Here is a 9,994-nt window from a genome sequence, read left to right as displayed (position 1 = left end):
AAGTGGAAGAACAATATAAAAACTTCATTTATCGAATATAATTTTTCCCACATTGATCGGATCCTATACAATCAAATCAAAAGTTTGATACGACCAAAAAATTCAACCAAAGTTCTTTTGTTTTGTGGTAATTTTAAATTCTTCTTTCATCGACATCTAAATGACTTTACTTGCATTAAGGTAATTTAGAAATATTTAGGCATCCAAAGATACCTTAAATCTTAAAATCCATCAATTTTAGATTTCTATAATTTCCTACCTACTAATAATTCAATTATTTATTTTGTAATTTAAAAATGAGTCCATGAGATTCTCTTCTATCCATCTATCATCGATAAATTTATACTAAGTTAGAATATTATAAATAGCTACCACATTGTTTTCTTTTCTCGTCACACTTTAATTAGGTTTCATTTACTCAAAAGCTCCCACAAACAAATTTTATCCGAGTATTTCTATACTTTATTTCTTACTTTCGATAAATTTTGCATTATCTTCCTTTGCTCTCTTCTTAATTCTTCCTACCCTTTCACATTTTTGTGCATGTGGACAAGAGATATGGATCATTTGTTATATGAAATGAAATAAGAATGTTTTCTTTTTATATCATTTTGTTTAAGTTGCATCCTATCTTTTTTGTTACTTCTTTTAAGAAAGATATTACAAATTCAAATTAATATACTTATTTTATAAAACAGAATATTAAATTCATAAAAATTGATTTGTTGAGATAAAATAACAGAAATAATCTGAAATTAATAAGAAAAAGAAAATATTATTTAAACTCGAATTATCTAAAACTATCGTAATAATTTATAGTTCATACGCTATATTTCTAAAAAAAAAAGAAAGAAAAGAAAACTCTCAAGAATTGTTCAATATCTATTTTACTTTGGTTTTTAATTTTTAAAAACTAAACCTATAAACATTCTTCCCGTCTTTTCTATCTTTGTTATGTATTTTCTACGAATGTTTTGCTAAGTTAAATTCTAAAATCTAAAAAAATATTATAACTTTTCAATGTTTGCTTTTGTGTTCGGTATTTGACTTTGATCAAAACTCAATTTTGAAAAATAAAAACACAATAACACAAAGTTATCAGAGAAGCTTTAAACGATTGGATTTTTCTTCAAAGAAGAAAACGATGAGATCTTTTGTTTCTAAATGGCCCACACGAAGTGTTCACAAACATTGATAGAAAAAGAAAAAAAATCGTTATGATTGTTTCACCCATTTCAAATATTTTAAACATATTTGATTCACCAATTGCTTCATAGCATCTAAAAATTTTCAAAGACGATCGAGTAATTTAATCATAAAATTCCCGATCACTAAATATTATAAAGATAAATCGTAAGGTGTGCAAATAAAGAAAACAGAACATCTCTTTTCAACGAGATGAGAAAAGGAAATTGCTTTGATCGAGGAAGATGTTAAATTTGACCCACTACCCTTCCGATTCCCATTTCTATCGGACAATTTTTAGTCCATACACAGATTCTTCTTCCTTCTTCTTCTTGGGTTTTGTGACGAATTTGCGGTCTTTTCAGTTTCATACACCCACCAGCTCCAACTTGCTACGTACATTTATTGTGAGAACAAAAACAGGAGAAGCAAGCTTGGACTGAGACTTTTGTAAGCGTTCTATCTTTCTTTTTTTCTTCCAGCAAAGATGTGTTGAATATAGATTTTCCATAATTGGGTCAATCTTAAATTCGGGTATTTTGCTTATTTTGTCCATTTGGGAACGAAGAACCTGCAGCAGAGCGACGAGAAGACCGTCTTCCTGGATTTGAATTCCATATTCGAAGAGCGGGAGGCGGAGAGCGAGTCACTCCTAGCTGCACGTCGGACGGTGGAAGAGGACCCAGTTATGGTACCAATCAACGATGCCGATGAGGAAAAAATGGAGGTTGCCGTACCCGAAACCGCTCATCAGATTAGCAGTGGTTTGTCTTTCTTCGTTTTTTGTCTTCCCTTTTTTTGCTTTTCTGATGTGGATCTCTCTCTCTTTCTACAATTTGTTTGGATTGTATCTTTTATTTTTATGAAATTTGGATCATGTGTTGTTTTCTTTTAGTTTGCTTTAGAATACCCTTTTTCCCTTTTTACTTTTGTAAAATTGAAGGATTATAATGACCAACTGCCAAATGTTGAGATATGATTTGTCTTCTTTTCCTCTTCAAACGCTAGTAAACAAACCTAGTTCATGTTCTTTTCTTTTTTGTCTGCTTTTGGGTTTTTAGATTTCAGTGGAATTTTCCCTTCAACTTTTATTCTGAGATTGGGGTTTTCGTTTGCGTTTGCCCTCTCAATACCATCCATCAGCTAACTTGTGTTCTTTTTCAATATTCAGATTCATGGTTTCAAGCAGGTTTTGTCCTTACCACTGGTATCAACAGTGCTTATGTACTGGGATACTCGGGTACTATAATGGTTCCTCTTGGTTGGATTGGTGGAGTCGTTGGTTTGATTGCAGCTACCGCCATTTCATTATATGCAAATTGTCTTATTGCCAAGCTACATGAATTTGGTGGGAAGAGGCATATCAGATACAGAGATTTAGCAGGCTTTATATACGGTATGAGAAGACACCAAAATAATGGAACGACTGTTTTGGCTTCTTTTTCTTTATTCCTTCTTAATGGCTTTTCTTCTTTTGCAGGTAGGAAAGCTTATGCTCTTACATGGGCATTACAATATGTCAATCTGTTCATGATTAATGTGGGTTTCATCATCTTAGCTGGTCAAGCCTTGAAGGTGAGATCAATAGAAGTATACTGATCTTGCTTTCAGACTAATGAAATTTCTAATTCTTAGTATTGAACAAGTGAAATTACTTGAAAAGTATGAACACAACTTTATTTAAGTATTGGGAGTAGGTAACTTGTTTTGACTTCCTTGCTCCATTTTTTATGACTTTCTATTTATTTGACTGCACAAGAGTCAAGATAATTACACCTATGCGTGTACTTTTGAAATACACTAAACTTCCGGTCGTTGCTATGTGCCGCTTTCTCATCCCCAATATCGAAACTTCAAGTTGAACAGAGACTTTTAGTTTTGACCTATTAAAGTCTAGTCTAACATCAGTACTATAATGTATAAGAAAATGCAAATAATCTTGGTACTTTAATATGAATCAAAGATGGTTTCATCTTGTCCCATTCACATGTTGAACTGCACCAAAATGTTCACTGTAGTATCATTAGAGAAAAGTTTGGGTAGAGTAATGGAACTCTAATTAAGTACCACTTTCTGACTAGTATAATTAAAGAAATAAATTGAAGGACGGAAACAAAAGGTTTATTGTTCTGATCAACAACAAAAGCAGTTCACTTTTATCAAAATCCAAGTTTAGTTTTCACTTCGTTTTGTTTGTATACCATGTCCTCTTATTCTGTGTTGCACTGTGACCCATGAGATTACTTGTCTGTTCTGCAGGCTTTTTATGTCCTCTTCAGTGATGACCACGTTATGAAGCTTCCCTATTTTATAGCCATTGCTGGCGTTGTTTGTGCGTTGTTTGCCATATCAATACCCCATTTGTCAGCTCTAAGAATATGGCTGGGATTCTCAACTGTTTTCAGTTTAGTATACATCATTGTGGCATTTATACTGTCTCTTCGGGATGGTAAGTTTCATTTTCCATTGTCTAGTTTTGTCAATCTTTGCAATTGACTTGTTGCAACTATATTCATTTCAAACTCAACGAATTGAAATAAAAAATTATTCTTGAACGCATATACAATATCTGGAAAATAACTTTACCCACCTATAGTTAAATTAGTTCTTTCATCTCACGTTAATATCTCCTCCCCACATCATTGTTCTCTGTGCTTTCTTCATTGGTTTAAGTTATTTAGCGCAAGACAATTAAACTCAATGAAACACTTTTCATCCTGAGTTTTGTTGAATGTGTATTGACTAGTCTAACTTTACTCTACTGATAGAGATTCCTTGGTTTAAAATTTGCCATTAACGACTTCTGCCATATATCAGGAGTTAAGAAACCTGCAGATTATAGTATTCCAGGATCGTCAACTAGCAAAATTTTTACGACGATAGGAGCATCTGCAAATTTGGTTTTTGCCTTCAATACTGGGATGCTTCCAGAAATTCAGGTGTGGCAAGAACTTCTTGATCCTTGTTTTCTAAAGTACATTACACCCGTCTGTTGCTCCCTGGATGAGATTGTTACCTGATTTTAAGCTTGATTAATCTGTCGGTACAAAAGAATTCTAACCGGATTAAAATCAATCCAACAAAATCCAAGGTCTTGAAATTCTTATCCAGTTCAACTCCATTGAGTTCTATATGTATAAATTCACCCAAGCACCCTTTTGTTGTTTCCTTTCACATCTTTTCTTTACTGATATACCATCTATGCGAAAACTTAAGATGTGTATGCTGTCGAATATATCTTCTTCAAACATTCATTGCTGAATAAAAATGTTATTACAGGCCACAGTGAGACAGCCTGTAGTGAAGAACATGCTAAAGGCTCTCTACTTCCAGTTCACCGCTGGAGTTTTGCCCATGTATGCGGTTACTTTTATTGGATACTGGGCGTATGGATCTTCCACCTCAACTTATTTACTCAACAGCGTAAATGGTCCTATTTGGATTAAGGCAGTAGCAAATATATCTGCTTTCCTTCAAACAGTCATCGCTCTGCATGTAATTGTCATCCCTTTTCTCTTCTAACTTCTAACAACGCGCTCTTTCCTTAATCAATATACGTGGTTCTCAATCTATTTTAAACTCAATGATGTTTCATCGTTGCATTCAGATATTTGCCAGCCCAATGTACGAGTATTTAGACACGAAGTACGGGATCACTGGAAGTGCGCTGAATATAAAAAACTTGTCATTCAGAATAGGTGTGAGAGGAGGGTACCTGGCCATAACCACACTGATCTCAGCCATGTTGCCTTTCCTTGGAGATTTCATGAGCCTTACAGGAGCAGTCAGCACATTCCCACTGACATTTATACTTGCAAACCACATGTACCTCGTGGCAAAGAAGACCAAACTCAATACTCTACAGAGGCTTTGGCATTGGTTGAATGTTTGTTTCTTTGGCTGTATGTCTTTAGCAGCAGCAGTTGCAGCTTTAAGGCTCATAGCAGTAGACTCCAAAAACTACAACTTATTTGCTGATCTATGATCGAACTTCATTTTAATTCATGTTCATCGAAATATCTCAGTTTCTTCATATATAGGCTGCTCTCTCTTCCTAGTCTTAGAGCTTCCACTAGATAATAATCATAATACCTAGTATGGCCTACCTTAGATTACATTCTGATACTTTTGTCATTGTTTTCAAGTTTTTTTCCCTTTTGATCTTTTGTTGCATAGTTTTGTGCTTTGTATTGATGAAAAATGGAATATAATATATAAAAGAAAACATAATTGGCTTCAGTTTTTTTTTTTCTTCAGGATGGCTTACTCCCCGACTTCATAGGCTCTCGAATTGAAGTATAACATATGTATCTTAAAATTGATAAATGATGATTTCTCTTTTCAATGTAGCAGTGTGGTATACCATGAAATTTTATTTTATTGTATTCTTTCCCACGATAATATAATACAAAAAGTAAACAATCGAACTGTTTTGACACTCAATAGTTCCATAAAATACATTTTAAGTCATTTACTAACCACATCAACCCAAACAAAGCATTCACACAAATATCAGAGATTCAACTTTAACCAGAGATGTCGATGGAGTTGACCTCAGGCTTCTTCTCCATTTTAGGCACCGTCACTGTCAGCACTCCGTTCTCCATGTTGGCCTTCACCTCCTCAACTTTAGCATTCTCAGGCAGCCTAAATCTCCTCTCGAACTTTCCACTGCTTCGTTCAATTCTATGCCATTTATCATTCTTCTCTTCCTGCTCTTTGCTCCTCTCGCCACTGATTTGCAAAACTCTGCCTTCTTCCACTTCTACTTTGACATCTTCCTTCTTGATTCCGGGAAGATCAGCCTTGAAGATATGGGCTTCTGGGGTTTCTTTCCAATCGATGCGAGTGTTGGAAAAAGCAGATGAAGGGACATTGGCCAATGAGTTTGAAAATGGGAAGCCTTCGAACGGATCCCAAACATCCGATGAAAAGGGGTCGAACATGTTGCTTCGTCGGCCACCAAAAATGCTTGGAATCAGCGACATGGTTTTAGTTTGACCGTTGAAATAAGTTAGCGTGATGGGAAAAAGGAATGATAAATTGAAGCTGTAAAAGTTGGGGAAAGAATGTGAGGTTTTGTTGTTGTTGTCGACGACTTATGATATGGTTGGAGATATTTCTGGGCTTTTCTTGCTTTTTAATTTCCTTAAATTCCCTTTTTGACTTTTCCAATAGGGTAGAGTATATTGAGCTTGTTCCCTAACCTTCCCCAACCTTCTGGATTCCTTGGAACTTTGGCTTTAATTTCTAAGTTTGGCTGAAAGCAGAAGATGTGTTACGAAACGTTGGATCGCAACTTACAATTCTTTTCTTCCGATTATATAGTAATAATAATAATAACGACGACGACGAACATTATTGCAGAAATCTCTCAACTACGTTGTCTTCTCTCCTATTTAAATGTTCCATCCTCCCACTAGGAAGGTTTCGGGTTTTTGCAGCAAACGATACACCATTTCAAGCGACTCAATCTCTACTAAAATCTATTTCTATTTGCTCTTCATTCTCTGTTTCTTAACAAATATCCTCTGCTTTAAACTTTAACAATCATGGCTCTGATTCCAAGCATTTTCGATGGCCGCCGGACCAACTCCATTCTTGCGTAGAAGAAGACCCCCCCTACTACGCCGAATAGGACCTTGTTGGTTCAAGAAGTGTCCACGATCACCACCACGGCCTTTTACATTGCCCCACGTTTATATGAAATTGTGAGGTCTGATCTTTTTCATGTTCAGCAATGCCAAGATTAGTCGAAAAGAAGTCAAATGTGCTTTTAGCATCATGGAGTATTCTCAGGTTGAAATCAGGTTGAAATGAAAACATCCTCATGTCACGTTGTTCTTCATCATGAACATCACCTTCAAAATATATATGATGAGTTATCTCGAACTTCCAAAAGACAAATATATAACTCAATCATGCTTGTGTCAAGCAGACATGTATTAGGTGGTTATATAGCTCCTGGAAACTATTAATAAAACTAAAAAAAAAACAAAATAATATCATGAATTGTATTATACTTGATTATACAAGTGTATCTAATATATACAGATATCGGAGTGGAGCATGGGTAGGTGTTCTAATGACGGAAAATTTGTCAATCCATATGTTACTATAAGGAGTTATTAATAAACATGTTAAACATTGTTAAGAAATTAAAAGTACTTACCGTATTGTGCTAGCGGTCTGTCACCTAAGTGATCTGAGGTGCCAAGAGAAAAAATTGATCCCATACCCCAATAAAAGAGGGTCTGCAATGTCCTTCTCATCAATAACTACTGTCTTGCATAGTTGTATAGATAATTATGCAAGACAACCAACTCCCCTAACTATATAATTTTTCCGATAATCGAACATTCGAAAATTGAATCCATACAAAATCAAAAGTTCTAAAGTTTTAAAAAAACCCTCAAAATGATAATAAGTTAATCAATAAAATTACCTTCTACCTTCTTAAATATATTATTCCTCTACAACCTTTTTTCATAATTAATTAATTGAAAAAAGTTGAGTTAAATTATTAGTCCCATGTCCTTCAGCAAAATGCGGAGAAAATCAAATATATGTCTATTGGATTACAAACAGAAGAAATAATAATAAAAATAACAATAATAGAATGAAAATAATAATAATAATAACAACTTTTCGTAACATAGATTTGTTAATGAACTTATCATAAGTGTAAATAAAAAATAGTAAATTAGTGTTATTTTGTAATATAATAAAACAATAAATTATAAAACTTATATGAAAAGAATATATTATTGAATACCTCCTAAAAATGGGTAGGTGAAGAAATAAGAATTTATAGAATAGGAAAAAAGAAAGTAAATGGAAGAAAAGAGTTTTTTTTTTTTTTTTTTTTGTATGGAAGAAGTAAGATGAGAAAAGAGAATTAAGAAAGGATGCTTTTATACGGAAAAAAGGAGGGGAGCACTACTAGAAAAAGAGGCTTTCTTGACGGTTGCATTTTTATTTTCTTGACGGTTTTTGGAAAAAACGTCAAGAAAGAGGTGGTTTAACAGGAAAACCGTCAAGAATTTTTATGAAAAGTCGGAGGGTAGGCAATTTTTAGCTTTCTTGACGGTTTTAAACCATCAAGAAATATGAATCTTTTCTTGACAGTTACAAACTGTCAAGGATTATCTTCTAAATTCTTGACGTTTTTGAAACATTAAGAATTTTTATAAAGTTGACATTCTTGACGCTTTTTCAAAATGTCAAATAATATGTAGTTATCCTTGACGTTTTAAAAACGTCAAGTAACATCGATTAAATTCTTGACGTTTTAAAATGTCAAGATTTTTTATGAAATGCGGAGATGAGTAATTTTAAAATTTCTTGACATTTTTAAAACGTCAAGTAAGAGGATTTTTTCTTGACGTTTCAGAAACGTCAAGAATTACTAAATAATTGAAAAACAATATAAACATAATTTCTTTAAAAAAAACCTAATTTCTTTTTACTTTTTAAATAAAAAACTAATTTCATTTTTTTTAAGAAAACCTAAACCCCCAATTTCCTTTTCCCTATTTTCCCACACAATTCTCCCCTCCCACCACAAAATAAATTTAATAAAATAGTATTAAAATAACTTTATTAAAAATTATTTTAATAAAACAATTTATTAAAATAAATTTAATTTATAAAACTTTCCCTCTAAACCCTTTACATTTTCCCCGCCTCCATCTCACATATCTCACACCTCCATCTCCAATCTCACCGTGCTCTCTCACTGCAAGACGCTGCCGCTCCTCCACTTGTGACGTACGTGCCGCTCATGACGCTGCCGCTTGTGTTGTACACCACACCACTAGACGTCGCACTGCCGGACGCCGCCTTCTATGCTGCACCCTACCCGCTTTCCTTCTACCGCCCCTGTCACAGACACCATTGGGGTTTCTTTGAAAACCGAACTCGAGGGAGAAACTAAGGCGAATCTCAACCTTTTCTAGGGTTCACTGCCACTCAGCTCCACCATGCATAGAATCGCCAGTTCACGACTCAAGTCGCTCAAGGTCAGTCTAATCCTTCTTTTTGTGTTTAATTATTCTCTTTTCTGAATCGAAGAAAGGTGTTTTCGTTACAGATCTGGTCTTTGTTTTGTTTATGTTGGCTGCTCTTTAATGTGCTCTAAACATGGTTTCTTTGTGACGATTTAAAGCTTGACCATCCCTTTTGATTATGTATTGTTTACCTAGTTATCGGATGCTTGGGATAAAAAATGCTTATGTTGCTTTTACTTGGTTTTTTTTAGAGATAGACATTCATTTTTATGTCTTTGAGAAATGATTATGTGATTGACTCGTATTGTCAATGCAGTTGTACTTTGCATTTGGGAAAAGGAAAGAAATTTTAGCAAAGGCCAGAAATTTTCTTCGTAAATGCGATTTCTCTGTACATAAAGTAAGTTCTTAGGACATGATAATATTCCCTTATAATTATTATATTACGGCTGTTTTATGTAATGAATATGAATACAGGAGCTCACAATCAAATGTGATAAGCAAAACTGGAATGAAATGGTTAAATTAAAGCCCTTCAAATCAAGTTGTTGACTTACTTTTCCTTTGGATTGCAAGTCTCCGTCTGCTATTGTTATATACTTATTTTGAGATGGTCAAGGTAATAATGTTGCAATACTTTAGAAGCCCAATTTGAGTTAACCTACTGCTTTCATACATTCAAATTTCAGATTTCTCACAGCAATCTTTACTTCATTGCTTCCAATGCGTACTGATTCTTTCTTAACTCCGGTATGTGGATTTGCTATCTTTTTTCTTTCCTTCCAATGTCTACTAATTCT

The 9,994-nt window shown here is 34.1% G+C and overlaps 2 protein-coding genes across 2 annotated transcripts; one reads left to right on the top strand and one right to left on the bottom strand.

The window, feature by feature from the left end:
- The first annotated feature begins 1,243 nt into the window (after nucleotides 1-1,243).
- LOC103502662 (proline transporter 1-like) lies at nucleotides 1,244-5,424 on the top strand. Its single transcript, XM_008466680.3, has 8 exons — nucleotides 1,244-1,635; nucleotides 1,754-1,949; nucleotides 2,357-2,581; nucleotides 2,666-2,760; nucleotides 3,445-3,634; nucleotides 4,003-4,124; nucleotides 4,465-4,680; nucleotides 4,793-5,424. The coding sequence occupies exons 2-8, from the start codon at nucleotides 1,874-1,876 to the stop codon at nucleotides 5,168-5,170; spliced, it is 1,302 nt and encodes a 433-aa protein (XP_008464902.2). The 5' UTR covers nucleotides 1,244-1,635; nucleotides 1,754-1,873; the 3' UTR covers nucleotides 5,171-5,424.
- A 121-nt stretch (nucleotides 5,425-5,545) lies between these two features.
- On the bottom strand, nucleotides 5,546-6,386 carry LOC103502661 (17.6 kDa class I heat shock protein 3-like). The gene has a single exon (XM_008466679.3). It carries the CDS (start codon nucleotides 6,171-6,173, stop codon nucleotides 5,712-5,714), a length of 462 nt encoding a protein of 153 aa, XP_008464901.1. The 5' UTR covers nucleotides 6,174-6,386; the 3' UTR covers nucleotides 5,546-5,711.
- Between the last annotated feature and the right edge of the window lie 3,608 nt (nucleotides 6,387-9,994).

Source organism: Cucumis melo, chromosome 10 (assembly GCF_025177605.1).
Source record: "Cucumis melo cultivar AY chromosome 10, USDA_Cmelo_AY_1.0, whole genome shotgun sequence".
NCBI classification, from domain to species: Eukaryota; Viridiplantae; Streptophyta; class Magnoliopsida; order Cucurbitales; family Cucurbitaceae; genus Cucumis; species Cucumis melo.
The sequence above is the reverse complement of the archived record's forward strand: the minus strand, read 5'-3'. Positions and strand labels throughout refer to the sequence as shown.

Coding starts and splice junctions, on each gene's coding strand:
- LOC103502662 (XM_008466680.3), top strand. CDS start 1,874: ATGGTACCAATCAACGATGCCGATGAGGAAAAAATGGAGGTTGCCGTA. Junction 1,950..2,356: donor CGCTCATCAGATTAGCAGTG/GTTTGTCTTTCT, acceptor TTCAATATTCAG/ATTCATGGTTTCAAGCAGGT. Junction 4,125..4,464: donor GGATGCTTCCAGAAATTCAG/GTGTGGCAAGAA, acceptor ATGTTATTACAG/GCCACAGTGAGACAGCCTGT.
- LOC103502661 (XM_008466679.3), bottom strand. CDS start 6,173: ATGTCGCTGATTCCAAGCATTTTTGGTGGCCGACGAAGCAACATGTTC.